Here is a 17778-nt window from a genome sequence, read left to right as displayed (position 1 = left end):
CCCATGGCCTGTGTGAGCAATATATCATTTAGTGACAACTTTGTGCAAAAAAAAAAAATGTGTCACTTTCCCGCATTTTGTGTCAAAATATAAAATATTCCATGGACTCAACATGCCTCAAAGCAAAAAGCTTGGGGTGTCTACTTTCCAAAATGGGGTCATTTGGGGGGGTTTATGCCATCTGGGCATTTTATGGTCTTCAAAACTGTGGTAGGTACTGAGGAGTAAAATCAAAAATTTACGCCCTTAGAAATCCTGAAGACAGTGATTGGTTTTCGGGGCCCCGTACGCGGCTAGGCTCCCAAAAAGTCCCACACATGTGGTATCCCCATACTCAGGAGAAGCAGCTGAATATATTTTAGGGTGCAATTCCACATATGCCCATGGCCTGTGTGAGCAATATATCATTTAGTGACAACTTTTTGTAATTTTTTTTTTTTAGTCATTATTCAATCACTTGGGCCAAAAAAATTAATATTCAATGGGCTCAACATGCCTCTCAGCAATTTCCTTGGGGTGTCTACTTTCCAAAATGGGGTCATTTGTGGGGGTTTTGTACTGCCCTACCATTTTAGCACCTCAAGAAATGACATAGGCAGTCATAAATTAAAGGCTGTGTAAATTCGAGAAAATGTACCCTAGTTTGTAGGCGCTATAACTTTTGCACAAACCAATAAATATACACTTATTGACATTTTTTTTACCAAAGACATGTGGCTGAATACATTTTGGCCTAAATGTATGACTAAAATTGAGTTTATTGGATTTTTTTATAACAAAAAGTAGAAAATATCATTTTTTTTCAAAATTTTCAGTCTTTTTCCGTTTATAGCGCAAAAAATAAAAACGGCAGAGGTGATCAAATACCATCAAAAGAAAGCTCTATTTGTGGGAAGAAAAGGACGCAAATTTCGTTTGGGTACAGCATTGCATGACCGCGCAATTAACAGTTAAAGCGACGCAGTGCCAAATTGTAAAAAGTGCTCTGGTCATTAAGGGGGTAAATCCTTCCGGGGCTGAAGTGGTTAAGCCATTCCTTTGCTGATTTGGATGTATGCTTTGGGTCATTGTCATGCTGAAAGATGAAGTTCCTCTTCATGTTCAGCTTTCTAGCAGAAGCCTGAAGGTTTTGTGCCAATATTGACTGATATTTGGAACTGTTCATAATTCCCTCGACCTTGACTAAGTCCCCTGTTCCAGCTGAAGAAAAACAGCCCCAAAGCATGATGCTGCCACCACCATGCTTCATAGTGGGTATGGTGTTCTTTTGGCGATGTGCAGTGTTGTTTTTGTGCCAAACATATCTTTTGGAATTATGGCCAAAAAGTTCAAGACCACAACACATTTTCCCACATTCTTTTGGGAGACTTCAGATGTGTTTTTGCAAAATTTAGCCGGGCTTGGATGTTTTTCTTCGCAATCAAAGGCTTCCATCTTGCCATTCTACCCCATAACCCAGACATATGAAGAATATGGGAGATTGTTGTCACAGGTACCACACAGTTAGTACTTGCCAGATATTCCTGCAGCTCCTTTAATATTGCTGTAGGCCTCTCGGCAGCCTCCCTAACCTGTTTTATTCTCGTCTTTTCATCAATTTTGGAGGGACGTCCAGTTCTTGGTAATGTCACTGTTGTACCATATTTTCTCCACTTGATGTTGACTGTCTACACTATGTATATCTAATGCCTTGCAAATTTTTTGTACCCTTCTCCTGACTGATACCTTTTAACAATAAGATCCTCTGATGCTTTGGAAGTTCTCTGCGGACCATGGTTTTATGCTGTAGGATGCAACTAAAAAATGTCAGGAAAGACCTACTAGAACAGCTGAACTTTATTTGAGGTTAATCAGAGGCACTTTAAATGATGGCATTTGTGTACTGACTCCTATTTAACATGAGTTTGAATGTGATTGCTTAAGTCTGAACACAGCTACATCCCTAGTTATAACAGAGTGTGCACACCAATGCAACCACTTTATTTTATTTTTTATTTTTACTTCCTCCCTTCTAAAAGATTTCAGTTTGTTTTTCAATTGGGTTGTAGAGTTTATAGGTCACATTAAAGTTGGAAAACGTTCTGAAATGATTTAACTTTGTCACATTTTTATACATCACAGAAATCTGACATTTTAACAGGGGTGTGTAGACTTTTATATCCACTGTATACAACCTACTACAGTAAAACCGACATTCACAAAGAAAGAAAAAAAATGCTGTCTAAATTGCCAGTGAATGACACTTACTTTTGTTTTCCCACAAATGACAAGGGATTCCCTTCTGTACACCAGACTCTTATCTTAGATTAGGATCTAGTACAGATGTTATGGGGGACCCTTATGTAAAAAAAAAAAAAAACAAACAATCAGTGTGGGGTCCCCCCCAAAATTGCATATCAGACCCTTTGTGTGTGCTCCCCCTGAACCATACCAGGCAACATGCCTCAACTTGAGGGCGGCAAAGCACCTTGTCCCCATGTTGACGAAGACCTCTTCCCCATAACCCTGGCCAGTGGTTGTGGGGGTCTGAAGACAGGGGCTTTTCAGAATCTGGAAGCCCCCTTTAGCAATAAGGAAGCACCCAGATACCATCCCCTCTAAGAGAATGAGCACTCCTACTCACTCATAAAAAAATGTAAATGCTAATAAGACACGTTAAGAAATATTAAAACGCACCCAAAATTGTCCCATGATGTACATCCATTATGAATCATGTCATCTAGCGATGCAAAGTGTTGTCAGTTCTGATGCTGACATGATCCTGTCCTGACAACTGATTTCCCATGAATGACATATCAGCCTAGAGGAGTGGGGTTTACTGGTGGCTGTCATTCACCAATTATGGACATGACCATATTTGGTCAATAACATCATGGGAGATTCAGGTCTATCCTCATCTGCTTTTTTGAAAAAAGACTGTTCACAGAGTTCAGCAGCTCAGGTTGAATTTTATATACAGTAAATCAGTTAGAGCAGTGACTTCCCCTTTTTATTGGAGTCCCTCTAAAGTTTCAGAGACACAGAGTCAAACAGGCAAATGGTTTCTCCTTGGAAAAACCACAGTGCTTTGTGTATCCTTTGTCATTTTGTACTCATGAAAATGCTCCGATACCCAAAAACAATACTTTGCGGTGCGATTTGCGTCAATACAAAATGAATGGGTGCAAATCACACTGCAAAGAATCGCATGCAATTTGAACAGGAACAGAATGCATCACAAAGCCCCCCATAACAGACCCCTCTCCCATCACAGAGCCCCCATCACAAAGCCCCCCAACACAAACTCCTCTCCATTACAGACTCCCCCCATCACAGATCCCCCCATAACAGACTCCCCAATCACAGACTCCCCCCATCACAGACTCAGCCATAACAGAGTGACCCATCACAGATCCCCCCATAACAGACTCCCCCCATCACAGTCTCACTCATAACAGACTCCCCAAATCACAGACTCCCCCATCACAGACTCCCCCCATCACAGAATCCCCCCATCACAGACTCCCCCCATCACAGACTTCCCCCATCACAGACTTCCCCCCCATCACAGTAACCCCCATAACAGACTCCCCTATCACAAATCTCCCCATCACAGACTCCCCCATAACAGATCCCCCAATCACAGACTCCCCCATAATAGATCCCCCCATAACAGGTTGTTGATTGATTGCCTGCTGGAACCGCCCTGCTGCCTAGTAACCAATCACCCTATTCTTAACTCAAAAGGTCCCGCTCTTTGTCCGGACCTGTCATGTTTCTTGTCTTGTGTGATAAAGGTAGCAGAGGGGAGGCGGAGTGCTGCGATGTTAAAGGGGCAGTCCACGGGCTGGGAAAATCACGCTGGTGGGCTGGATGCGGCTTGCGAGCCGTAGCTTGAGGACCCCTGCATTAGGTATATATCTGGTCAAATGCAAAATCTGCATAGGTGTCCCGGTCCTGCCGATGACAGAAGATCACTGCCACTGGAGGTGCTCACAGGGCTGGAGGAGATATAGAGGTGATCTGCCCCCAAGCTGACATCACTTCCGCCTTACACCCACTGGGTACCATAACTTCTCTTCCAGCCCTGTGAGCATCTCCAGTGGCCGTGAATTTCTTTCATTGGTGGGACCGGGACACCTATGCAGATTTTGCATTTGACCAGATATGTACTTAAAGCGAAGTTCCACCCAGAAATGGAACTTCCGCTGATCCAGTTCCACCCCCCCTCCGGTGTCACATTTGGCACCTTTCAGGGGGGAGGGGGAAGCAGATACTTCTCTAATGCAGGTATTTGCTCCCACTTCCAGCGAAAGATTGCCGCAGTATCCGCAGCGATCTACGCCATGTCTGGCCCCTCCTCCATCCCCTCCGCTATCTTCTAGGAGACACACAAGTTCCAGAAGTCAGAATGCACAGCGTGACTCAAGCATGCGCAGTAGGGAACCAGGCTGTGAAGCCGCAAGGCTTCATAGCTTGATTCCCTTACTGAAGATGCCGAGGCCTCCACCCGGAGCCGAGGGACGGGTCGGCTTCGGGTGAGGACATCGCGGGCGCCCTGGACAGGTAAGTGTCCTTATTTTAAAAGTCAGCAGCTGCAGTATTTGTAGCTGCTGACTTGTAATTTTTTTTTCAGGTGGAACTCCGCTTTAATGTGCGTTATATCATTTTTAATAAACTGCCCACTAGATGGGGCTTTTCCTTTTCTATACACAAACAGGAGCAGTGGGGGAAATCACATGCGATTCGGACAGGAACTGCACCACATTCCTGTTCAAATCACATGCGATTCTTTGCAGTGCGATTTGCACCCATGTATTTACTTGACCGAAAGTATCAGTACAGGTAGATAAAAAAAATTGGTATCGGTGCAACCCCAATTCAAACCTTAGCATTTCTTCTTGAAGCGTCTTCCATTCCATTAACAGAAATGCATCAGAACCCATATGTGTGTGCTTTAACCACTTCAGCTCCGGAATAACCCCCTTGATGATCAGGCTATTTTTTGTGATACGGCATTGCGTTACTTTAACTGACAACTGCGTGGTCATGCGACGCTGTACCCAAATAAAATCTTTTTTTCCCCACAAATTGAGCTTTCTTTAGGTGGTATTTGACCACCTTTGCGTTTTTTATTTTTTGCGCTATATACAAAAAAAAGACAGACAATTTTGAAAAAAAAACGCAATATTTTTTACTATAAAACATTCCCAATAAAATTTTGAAAAAAAAAAATCGAATTTCTTCATCAGTTTAGGCCAATATGTATTCGGCTACATATTTTTGGTAAAAAAAACCCCAATACGCGTATATTGATTGTTTTCTGCAAAAGTTATAGCATCTACAAACTATGGGATATTTTTATTTATTATTTATTTTTTACTAGTAATGGTGGTGATCAGCGACTTATAGTGGGATTGTGACATTGCGGTGGACATCTGACACTTTTTGGGGTCCAGTGACACTAATACAGTGATCAGTGCTAAAAAATATGCACTGTAACTGTACTAATGACGCTGGCAGGGAAGGGGTTAACAGGGGCGATCAAAGGGTTCAAATTGTTCCCTGGGTGTGCTTGCTAACGGTGGGGGGTGCTCTGACTGGGGGAGTGTAAAGATCTGTGTTCCTGCTTAACACATTCCCCTCTCACAGAACGACAATCTGCCTAGCTTATAGGCAGACTGCCGTTCTGCCTTTCTCATGAAGGATCGGCGGGTCCCCACTGATTGGCTCCCGCTGTGTCCAATAACAGCGGGAGTGGGTCGCCAGCAGCGCTTGCCCCCCAGACCCGAAGTATCAAATCATAACAGGGTCCATTGCAGGACCCTGTCGTCAGGCATATAATGAGGTCACAGTCCTGACGAAGTGGGCCTTAGAGACTCCGAAACGTTGCACTTGCTCTTGTGATGTGATTTTTCTGTAATAAAAACCTTTGGATGACAATTGAGGATCCTTGGTGTGCCAGGGAATATGCGCATTGATCTGTAATATAGACAGTCTTACCTGTATGAAGACACATCCTTTACCCGTCACCTGGACCGTGTAGTTTCCAGGAATCCTTGTCAGCTGTTTTTTCTGTAGAAGAAGTCGTGTCTTTTCAGCCACATTAAAACGATGAAGAGTGCCCTCCTTGTCTGTGCGTAGCGTTATCTCCAGCCCGTCATGCTTTGCATAAGTTTTTTTAGCATACAGAGAAAGACCCTGGTACCCCACCACTGTGTCCTGTGCAGGAGACATGAGACATAAGCTTGTTTATTAGAATAATTGATGAAAATTAACTTATATATAACAAACCTTATCCATCTATAGAATCCAAAGATATGAACCCAGCAGCTCCATAGTCCATAAATTAAAAGCAGCAAACAAGAGTGAGCAACTTAGGACTGGTGTGTCAGGTAAACAGATGTAGCACACCGCCAAAGGAGCCACTGATGATGAACTCATTCCTTCCCCAGTTTTAGTGCACACACAGACAGACATACAGCATTTCTTCTCGCTCTCTGGCTCAATAACAGTCAAGGGGGTGTCTTTTATGCATTTTTTAAAGAATAAACTTGGAAGGGCTGGGGAATACATGGGATACCCCAAAAATACTGAGTCATTATAGGACACTTCTCTTCCTATTGATCTATCACTGTGTCCCCACCAAGTATACAAAGTAAATGAGATAGTGACCCCCCAAATCGCCACTGCTTGAATAATGACTAGTATCTTTTTAAAAAACAGAAAGTTACACACTGTCATTAGGACTCTAAATTTAGGTTAGTACTCACAATGCCAAAGGATCATTGGTTGCCTTCTTCCAATATCCACTGGGCACTCTTCAGTGAGGGAGAAACAAACCTCACAATACCACAGGACAACTCTACACCCTCCTCCAACTTCCACCAGGTACTCTTCAGTGAGCTCTCCAGATCAAAGTCCCAGACTAGACTTTGAAATAGGCCCCCAGCTAAGCTACAGCTGGGACTTCAATGACTTTCAAGCAGCCTTCCAGCAGACTGCCCTTAGTGGCAGAGCCCCCTTAGGCTGAGGACTTCAATTGCAGGATTGGACCCAGAACCCACTCACTCCTGCTCCAAGACTCAGAATATTTATGGGCTCTCCATACACCTACTGGGCACATCTTCTCAGGGATTGGCTGGGTCTCCATAAATCTTCAGACTGCTCTTCTACCTTTCCTCCCACTGTGCTTCCAGAACCTCTAGAATGCAGGGGGAAATAATCAGACCAGCAGCCTGTGAAACACCGAGCAAGCTAAGGCCATCAACAGCTGCTCCACTTGCTACAGGGGAGCTAAACTAAATTTTCCTAGCATCCTAAACCTTAAAGTGATACTAAACTTTTTATTAATCAGACATAACATTACATGGGACAATCTGTTTAGTAGTTGGTCACAAAAACAGAAATCAGGTTACTCTTGAGTTTGTTTGAGGATGCTTCTCAAACTAATGACTTGGTAACAAGTACACAGGCTGTCCTCAAACAATGGGAACTGTTGACAGTTGGAACTGTCAGTTGTTAAGGTAAACAAGTTTGTAACCGTTTTCAACAGAAGCCAAAATAAAAGCCAGCAGCAGAGACATATAGATGAGGACTCTCATCATGCCTTAAGACCAACCAGGAAAAGTCTGCACCAGAACAAGAAGGTACCAGATTTCCAGCAACTGTTTGTAGAAGCTTTGGGACCTCATTGCCAATGGAGATCACAAACACACAGTAACCGAAGTAACTTTTAAGCTTATTTCTACTCTTACAGACCATAGTTTCTGCTTATTTGCTAGGCGTCTTGATTTGTATTCCTAATATTGTAATAGTTTTGTATGTACAGTATTTTTGTATAGTAAAAGCACATTTGTAAACTGCAGAGGTCTGAGTTTCCTTACCTATAATGCAAAGTAACCTTGCTAGATAAATGCAAGCAAAACAATATGGATGATGGCACTGTAATTATTTTAATTGAAAAAAAAATCTGCCCCACCCTTATTTCTGTATTACCCCTCTTCTTTTGTTTAATAAACTTTGGTTTGTATAAAAAAAGTGTATATATCTGTAATTATTTTAATTGAAAAAAAAATCTGCCCCACCCTTATTTCTGTATTACCCCTCTTCTTTTGTTTAATAAACTTTGGTTTGTATAAAAAAAGTGTATATATATATATATATATATATATATATATATATATATATATATATATATATATATATATATATATATATATATATATATATATATATATATATATATATAACACAAGTAGGTTTTTTTCTAATTGATATACAGCAGTCACATGACCCAGCTCTTTTCCAGCCTGTCTGCACAAAAATAAAAAAAAATAAAATCAATAAACTGTTTTAAATTGTCATACAAATATATATATTTGAAATCAAATCCTAATTAGTTTTTGGCATTAACATGGTGTGGGTGGATTTCTGCCACTCACAGACTGTCACATCCCTCCAGCCTGTGTCTTAGAATAACAGAGTGATAAGGCCTGCATTAATCTACATGTAATATACCTCCCCCATTGTGTTTAGCTGGTTGGTGGGCATGGAGAAGGAGGGAGGGAGTGGGCTGTCATATACCACTGTGTATACACCCACCTGTATGACTCTATAGTCACATGGGCTGCTCAGATGTGATAGGGAGGAAATGCTCAGCATAGAAACTCACAGAAAACTGAGCATGTGCAGAGTTGCCACCACAGCTGCAAAATCCCTAGCTGGATTGGGGACATGGACAGAAGGTAGAGATAGAGAGCAGCAGGATCAACCAGGTGTTTTTCAGAATACAGAAAACAAATCTCATAGTGACTGAGTGAGTATGAACAGCATGTAATACACCATTTATTGATAGTTTTTTATGATGTGGGTTTAGTGACACTTTTAGGTTGCTACACAGAATTTCTGTAAAATCAATATAATAGCTTGTACACATGAGCACTAAAGGCTTTCCTTAGTACAAAAACACATCTAAAGCACTACTGAAGAAAATGCACCAAGCAGAAGATAAATGACTGCCCGTGATTTAGCTGTGCATGCCTTGTTATTATTATTCGTATAAGTAACAAACCGTCCTAACATGTTTTCTATTGAATAAGTAAGAAAATTAAGAATGATAACTGGACTATGGGAATCTCTTAGAATCCCAAACTTTAGATTTTATAATAAATCACATTTTTGCATAGTCTGGTGTCTGAAACTGTGTAGAAACATGTAGTGCTCTCGTTCCAAAAAATGTAAAGCTTGCACTGAGTTTTTTGATAAGTGTGGAGACAAGAAAATGCAGGGGGACCGAGTGCAGGACTCTTTTTGTATTATACTTTTTTGTACTTCTAATAATATTTTTAAGGGAACACTTTCCAGTTTATTAACCACTTGCCGACCAGCCGCTGCAGTTATACTGTGGCAAATTGGCTCAGCAGTGCAAATCGCCTTAGGTGTACGTCAGGCTCGTGCACGGCGATCTGTGGGCACGCGCACGCTCCCATTGGCCAGCGGGGGAGCCAATCAGTAGGTCCAGGGGACTCTATGTCCACCAGCCACCAGCGATCATTCCCCACAGTGACAGATCTGGGGATCTGTCATAGTAAACAAGACAAATCTCGTTATGACAGTGGAGATCACACAAATCCTGTCTTTCTACTACGCAGGAAGATGGATCTGTGTGTTGTTCCAGTGAGCCCTTCCAACATACAGTTAGAACACACAGTGAGGGAACACAGTTAACACCTTGATCGCCCCTGTTGTTAATTAACCCCTTCCCTGCCAGTGTCATTAGTACAATAGTACATATTTTTAGCACTGATTACTGTAATAATGTCACTGGTTCCCAAAAAGTTGTCAAAAATTTCAATTAGGTGACCGATCGGTCCGCTGCAATGTCGCAGTCCCGCTAAAAATCGCTGATCACTGCTATTACTAGTAAAAAAGAAATAAATAATAAAAATGCCATAAATCCATCCCTATTTTGTAGACACAGTAACTTTTGTGCAAACCAATCAATATACGCTTATTGGGATTTTTTATACCAAAAATATGTAGCAGAATCCAAATTGGCCTAAATTGATGAATTTAGTTGAATTCGTTTTTCTACATTTTTTTCAGAAATGTTTTATAGTAGAAACAAAAAAATGTTGTTTTCTTTTTTCAAAATAGTCACTCCTTTTTTATTTATAGCGTAAAAAAAACCCAAAAAACGCAGAAGTGATCAAATACCACCAAAAGAAAGCTCTATTTGTGGGGAAAAAAAGGACACCAATGTTGTTTGGGTACAGGGTAGCACGATCACGCAATTGCCAGTTAAAGCGACGCAGTGCCGTTTTGCAAAAAAATGGCCTGGTCATTAAGGGGGTAAATCCTTCTGGGGCTGAAGTAGTTAAAAGCAGGTTTAACAATGTATCTTCCTCCTGTGGGGGGCATGTAAATGACAGAGACACCCTAAGCAGGCAACCACCTTTACCAAGCACCAGCGGTATGAAAGAGCCCAGTAACCCTCATACGGTACATCCAATACAAGTTACATCTGCACACCTGGGTAGAAGCAAAGCCCCCACGCGGGTTCCGCTGTCGGGCAGTCCACTTAGCTATGAAAGAAGCTTTGCTGATATCCTCCATCGTAGGGGTGTCCAAAGAAACATGTGCCAAAATCACATAGGATGCCAATTCCACCTCTTTAGAATTAGGCTCGGACCATGCTGACTTTTTCTGAACTTTATCTAGATTTGCTGGCCAATAAGTTTCTCCTCCTAAAAACGACATAAAAAAAAGGAGGAAAGTAAGTGAGAAGGTAGTGAGTGCTAAAAACACAGTGTGCAATATTGCATATATAGTATTTCTGTACACCACCACCAATTTTAAACTAGGGCTGAATCCAGGTGTTGGATTGCACTCCAAGAAGGAAGCCTAAGGGTCGGTTCACACTGGGACGACTTGGGATCCGACTTGTACGCCCTCATGTCGCCCCAAGTCGCCCCAGAAAGAGATTCACATTTAAGTGAATGGGAGCGTCTTAATAGACACTACTGAAGTCGCTCCGACTTCAGAGCGTACTCCCTGTACTACTTGGATCCGACTTGGTAGGCGACCTGTACCATAGAAATCAATGGAAGTCGCCTCCAAGTCGGATCTCTCTCTCAAAGTCAAGCGACTTTGCAGGGAAAACCCCTCCCTCCCAGAGAGCTGATTGTCCTGTGATTGGCCACAGCCGAAGTCGCCTGTCCTGGAGGCGACTTGAAGTCGCGTTGTAATTTGCTAAAGTCGCGCTGAAGTCGCGCCGAAGTCGCGTTGAAGCCGCGTTGAAGTCGCCGTGCAAAGTCGCGTTAAAGTCGTGTTGCCCCTGTGTGAATCGAGCCTAAGGGCTGTTTCACATCAGCAACTGCATTAGAGCACAGCTGCCCGTGTGCGGTAGAATGATAGCAGTGCCAATGTGCCAATCACAGCACATCACACTATGTACTTTTTTTTCTTTTTTTTAAATGAACTCTATTAAAATGTCACACAGTGACATTTCATTAACCACTTCAGCCCCGGAAGGATTTACCCCCTTCCTGACCAGATCACTTTTTGCAATTCGGCACTGCGTCACTTTAACAGACAATTGCGCGGTCATGTGACGTTGTACCCAAACAAAATTGACATCCTTTTTTTTCTCACAAATAGAGCCTTCTTTTGGCGGTATTTGATCGCCTCTGCGGTTTTTATTTTTTGCGCTATAAAAAAAAAAAGGGAAAATTTTGAAAAAAAAGCATTATTTTTTACTTTTTGCTATAGTAAATATCCCCCAAAAATACATAAAAAACTATTTTTTCCCCAGTTTAGGATGATACGTATTCTTCTACATATTTTTGGTAAAAAAAATAAAAATAAACTCGCAATAAGCGTATATTGATTGGTTTGCGCAAAAGTTATAGCATCTACAAAATAAGGGATAGATTTATAATATTTTTATTATTATTATTATTTTTTTTTTACTAGTAATGGCAGTGATCTGCGATTTTTATCGTGACTGTGACAGTATGGGACACATCGGACAATTTTGACACATTTTTGGGACCATTGGCATTAATACAATATACAATAAAATTGCATTGATTACTGTAAAAGTGTCACTGGCAGTGAAGGGGTTAACACTAGGGGCAATCGAAGAGTTAACTGTGTTCCCTGGGAGGTGATTCTAACCGAAGGGGGAAGGGACTGACTAGAGGAAGTGACGGATCGTGGTTCCTAGCTAATAGGAACACACGATCTGTCACTCCTGTCAGAACAGAACAGGGAAGTGTGTGTTTACACACACTCATCCCTGTTCTGTCTCTCCTGCTCACGATCGCTCGTGGCCGGTAGCCATCGTGACCGTCAGCCATGAGCATCGGCACCCCCGCTGTACAGCGCCTGCTATCCCGACCCCACGAGCCGACGTATAGCTACGACAGATCGCGCAGGGGAGTCAACCTGCCGCAGTATAACTGCGGCGGTTGGTCGGGAAGCGGTTAAAGGGGGATGTAAACCTTTACATATACCCAGTAAAGGGACTATCATCAAATCCTCCTACTGAAGTTGTATCTGTCTATCTGCAGTTTTCTCTTCTCTACATCCGTTCAAAGTTCAAAATTTATAAGCCTGTATGAGAATTCAGAAAAAAGGAGGTGGAGAGCTGAAATTACACTCTGCAGAGCTCAGGGAGGAGAGCCCTGATAGCTGTTTGGAGGGAAGAGATACACCCCCCTCCACACAGATCACAGGAACAGAGCTGAGGCTGTCAATCACCTGTCACCTTTTTTCTCTTGGTGTCAGGAAAAATTGTCAGAAGTGATTCAGGCTGATAGCAGAGGAACAAAGAAGCAGACATAAATTACACTTAGTGCTTTTAATTAAGACAAGTACACATTATAGAGGGAGATGCTTTGTTCATATTTTTTGTATCTGACGTTTACAACCACTTTAAGTTTTTATTGTCCACAGTGCAGTCATGCTGCACTTTTTTTCTGCGTGTACCACCACGGTTTTGTGAATTGGCTAGGTACAAGACGATGCATTTTGCCTTGTCTTGTGGTATGACTGCAAATAGCCGCCCAATGCAGTCCTACCGCACCTTCTATGAATAGGCCCTTAAGGTGACCATACACTATACATACATTATACAATATGATTGTACAATCTCCTTTTGATTATCAACTATGTATCACAAGGGCCTGTCTGATTGGATACAAATTAAAAGTATTGTTTCGGTTCGTCCTCATATTACATGATTTTGGTAAATGCAAAGGTGATTGTGCAGAAATTGTACAATCAAATTGTATAGTGTATGGCCAGCTTTGTATAGCTTGAAAGAACCTGGGTTTGTGCAGCTGAGTGCTTAACCTTAAAGTAGAACTGAAGGCAAATCCTTTTCTTTTAGTCTTGTATAGAGTGGAGAGTGGATTAAAACACTGGTTAGGTTTTAATTGCTATTAGGGAGATTCACCCTCTCTATTTGTGCTGTTTACTGTTATCACCAAAAGTGATTTTCCTACAAGAGCCTACAAAGCATTGCACCTGTGATCAGCAAATTGCAGGTGCAATATCAGGCTCCTGCACGCTCTCCCTGCAGCTTGCTGCCTGTACCTCTGCACAGACTTTCAGGTAGAAAGCTGGAGAAAGAATGAATGGATTATAAGTGCGATGATCAGCACACTCACAGTCCATTGAGAAAGTCCTGTCTGTGAAAGGATGGGACTTGTAGTTTACTCATTCACAGATCCCTGTGAATGAATAATATAGCTGTTCACATGGAGCCCACACAGTTGTTCCATTTTTAAATGTGACAGTGGGTGTGTGGGAGAAGAACCCCTAACCGCTGTCACAGGGGAAGGGGATGGGGGCAGAAGCTGGAACATGTTACACCCTAAATACGGTAATAATATAAAAATAGTTTTCTAAGGGTGAACTTACACTTTAAGCACTTGAATTGGAGTCACAGCAAGTTGAAAAAATAATTGAAGGTTACATTTAAAGATTACTCATGGCCTCATGTTCATTGTCTGAAAGCTTTACAGCTGAGAAAGCCAAAGACCTCTTATGTTTGACTTGATATACTGCAACAATACTTACAAGTGCTATGGCATGAACCACAATAAAAGGAGTTCTGTAAGTGATTACCTGATCTCAGTATAAATATTATATGTACAGTACATATAATGGTAATACGTCCCTGTGTATCTTCAGATAAAGAAAGCATTCAAGCCATATGCACATGAACTTTAATGGCATCCCAGTCTTGGTTCGTAGGGTTCAATATTGAGTTGGCCCACACTTTGCAGGTATAACAGCTTCAACTCTTTTGAGAAGGCTGTTCACAAGGTTTAGGAGTGTGTCTATGGGAATGTTTGACCATTCTTCCAGAAGCGCATTTGAGGTCAGGAACTAATGTGGACCAGAAGGCCTGACTTGCAGTCTCCTCTGTAATTCATCCTAAAGATGTTCTATTAGGTTGAGGCCAGACAAATTCCTCCACCCCAAACTTGCTCATCCATGTATTTATGGACCCTGCTTTGTGCACTGGTCCAAACCATTTGGTGGAAGGGAGATTATAGTATGGGGTTTGTTTTTCAGGGGTTGGGCTTTGCCCCTTAGTTCCATTGAAGGGAAAACTTAGAAGGTCATCATACCAAGACATTTTGGACAATTTCATGCACCCACTTTGTGGGAACAGTTTGGGGATGGCCCCCTCCTGTTCCAACATAACTACGCACCAGTGCACAAAGCAAGGTCCATAAAGACCTGATTGAGTGAGTTTGGGGGGGAGGAACTTGACTAGCCTGCTCAGATTGCTGACCCCAACCCAACAGAAAACCTTTGGGATGAATTAGAGCGGTGATTGTGAGCCAGACCTTCTCCTCCACATCAGTGTCTGACCTCACAAATGCACTTTTGGAGGAATGGTCAAACGTTCCCATAGACACATTCCTAAACCTTCTGGACAGCCTTCTCAGAGTTGAAGCTGATATAGCTGCAAAGGGTAGGCCAACTCAATATTGAACCCTACGGACTAAGATTGGGATGCCATTAAAGTTCACGTTTGTAAAAGGCAGGTATCTCAATAATTTTGGTAATATAGTGTATATACGATTAAATCACCTGCTTTCTCTGCTCTGTCATGCAGCTCCTGTAGAAGAATTTCTCTGGTGTCATAATCTTTAGCCAGAGTGAATAAATAAGCAAGGAGAGACTTTGTATATAAGCTGTCCACCATGGGGATGCTGTTCCGAAGACATTCCACAGCATTTTGTACCATCGGATCCTGGAAGAGACAAAATGTAGCTTCATGTAGCATAGAAAGGTTTCAAAACAGGATAATGACAAGCCTGTATTTAGACATCACAATAATCCAGGCATGCATGAATGTGTAAGCTTCACCCATTGATGACACTTTCTCTGTTAGAGTGAAGGAATACACTGCAACGCTACTCGGCTCCCAGGTTGTAGACTGGACCAAGACAGAGAAGCAGCTGATTGATGAGCTCACCTCTCTGCTCACTCTGTTCTCTCCTCTTATCAGCTTGTTCTTTTGCAACATATTTGCACAGAGTATACCGAATTGGCCCTAAGTACTGCCCCTTCCTTTCCCTGTCTGAGTGCTGCTGTACAGGGGATTGATAAAAAAAAAAAGGTATACATGCTGGCATTTATACTGGTTGCATGTGAAAATACTTTAATTATGTATTATTGAAACCATTGCTGCTTTAATGTGTATTGTTTTCCAAATCTTTGTTTAACTTTCATACAGAATGTACTGTGCCTTCTTGCCCTCCCCCCCCTGTATTGTGTCACCTTAATCCACCATACTGTTCCCTCTTGCCCCCTATACTGTGCACTCCTACCCTTCCCCGTACTGTGCCCTCCTGACCCCTGTACTGTGCACTCCTACCCTTCCCCGTACTGTGCCCTCCTGACCCCTGTACTGTGCACTCCTGCCCTTCTGTACTGTGCCCTCATGACCCCCCTGTACTGTGCACTACTACCCTTCCCCGTACTGTGCCCTCCTGACCCCTGTACTGTGCACTCCTGCCCTCCTGTACTGTGCCCTCATGCCCCCCCTGTACTGTGCACTACTACCCTTCCTCATACTGTGCCCTCCTGACCTCTGTACTGTGCACTCCTGCCCTCCTGTACTGCGCCCTCATGATCCCCCTGTACTGTGCACTACTACCCTTCCCTGTACTGTGCCCTCATGCCCCCCTGTATTGTGCACTACTACCCTTCCTCATACTGTGCCCTCCTGACCCCTGTACTGTGCACTCCTGCCCTCCTGTACTGTGCCTTCATGCCCCCCCTGTACTGTGCACTACTACCCTTCCTCATACTGTGCCCTCCTGACCTCTGTACTGTGCACTCCTGCCCTCCTGCCTCCCCTGTACTGTGCACCCCTACCCTCCCTCGTACTTTGCCCTCCTGACCCCTGTACTGTGCCCTCCTGCCCCCCCTTGCTGTGCCTTTCTGTCCTCCTGTACTGTGTCCCCCTGCCCCCCCGTACTGTGTCCTCCTGCACCCCCTGTGCCCTCCTACCCCCTCTGTACTGTGCATTTTGCCCTCCTGTATTGTGCCCTCCTGTCTCCTCTGTACTGTGCTCTTATGACCCCAGTATTGTGCCCTCTTGCCCCCCCATACTGTGCCCTCCTGACCCCCTCGTACTTGCTCTTCTGATCCCAGTATTGTGCCCTCCTGATCCCCCCATACTGTGCCCTCATGCCCTCTCTACTTTGTCCTGCTGATCTCCGTACTCTGCCCTTATGATGCATTGTCCTCTGCTCTTTGGGCTTTTTATATTGTTTGGATATTTGTGTTACTCTTTGGTTTATGGCATGTTTTCTTATTGTTGAAAATCAATTGTATTGAAAGTAGTAATAAATATATGTTTAATGCTATCAACTATTAATAGTTCAATTCTTGAGAGTAGGTGCGTTAATTGAGGCAGGCTGGTAGAGGCCCCAGTGCATTACTTTGCCCAGAGCCCCTTGATACTATTAGGATAGCCCTGGTATTCACTGGACACTATACAAAGCCCCCTACACATCTCCTTTTCTCTGCCAATAGGATTTATATTTCTGTCCATTCCAGCTTGAGATTTATGTACATTTCACAAGAAACAGGAAAATCATTTTGATTGTGTCTCATTGCCACTGTAACATAGTGACTGCAAGCATTGCTCAGATCAGTCCCATACCAGCATTTCAGCACCTTCAATACTCTTGTTCTCGGTTACTTCCTCAGACCATCCTGTTTTCAGGAAAGCTATTGTGATGTAAGCATTTAGCGAAATGTCATCATTCACGTCCCCCTAGTATAAAGAATAGTCACAATTATTAAACATATACATGCATTCCCCCATCTCTGTATTAATTGCTCTGGTCTTGTTGCTACCAAGATATAGAAAGTGATTCAGCTGCTTGGGTTTCTTTTCATTTCTTTTCACCTGTGATTGGCCAGTAAGTCTTTTCAACTTCCTTTAACAGACCAAGCTGTTCAGCAAAAGTGGCAGATAAAGGGTTGAGACTAACCATTTACCACTTACAATGGTCCACTTTTATTTTTGTAAACCCTAAAAAAATGTTCTTGTAACTGCTTAAAGTCTTTTTTTTTTTTTTTAAATAACAAACATGTTATACTTACCTGCTCTCTTCAGTGGACAGCAGCCCGGATCCTCCTCTTCTTGGGTCCCTCGCCAGTGCTTCTGGCCCCTCCCTCCTGACGATACCCCCACAGCAATCAGTTTGCTATGGGGGTACCCAAGCTGCTGCTCTTTGTGTCCATTCAGACATGGAG

At 42.8% G+C, this 17778-nt stretch overlaps 1 protein-coding gene across 4 annotated transcripts in view; it reads right to left on the bottom strand.

The window, feature by feature from the left end:
• The window catches only part of LOC141105859 (alpha-2-macroglobulin-like protein 1), a 236430-nt gene that overhangs the window by 34517 nt on the left and 184135 nt on the right, over window positions 1-17778 (bottom strand). For all 4 annotated transcript variants that reach the window (XR_012235667.1, XM_073596004.1, XM_073596005.1 and 1 more), the window contains 4 exons: window positions 17180-17293; window positions 15094-15256; window positions 10513-10727; window positions 5983-6201 (listed from right to left, as the gene is read on the bottom strand). Coding sequence is in view for 3 of the 4 variants with exons in the window: in XM_073596004.1 (XP_073452105.1) it covers window positions 5983-6201; window positions 10513-10727; window positions 15094-15256; window positions 17180-17293 (711 nt within the window). In the remaining variant the exon portion in view is untranslated. The remainder of the gene's footprint in view (window positions 1-5982; window positions 6202-10512; window positions 10728-15093; window positions 15257-17179; window positions 17294-17778) is intronic.

Source organism: Aquarana catesbeiana, linkage group LG08 (assembly GCF_042186555.1).
Source record: "Aquarana catesbeiana isolate 2022-GZ linkage group LG08, ASM4218655v1, whole genome shotgun sequence".
NCBI classification, from domain to species: Eukaryota; Metazoa; Chordata; class Amphibia; order Anura; family Ranidae; genus Aquarana; species Aquarana catesbeiana.
The sequence above is the reverse complement of the archived record's forward strand: the minus strand, read 5'-3'. Positions and strand labels throughout refer to the sequence as shown.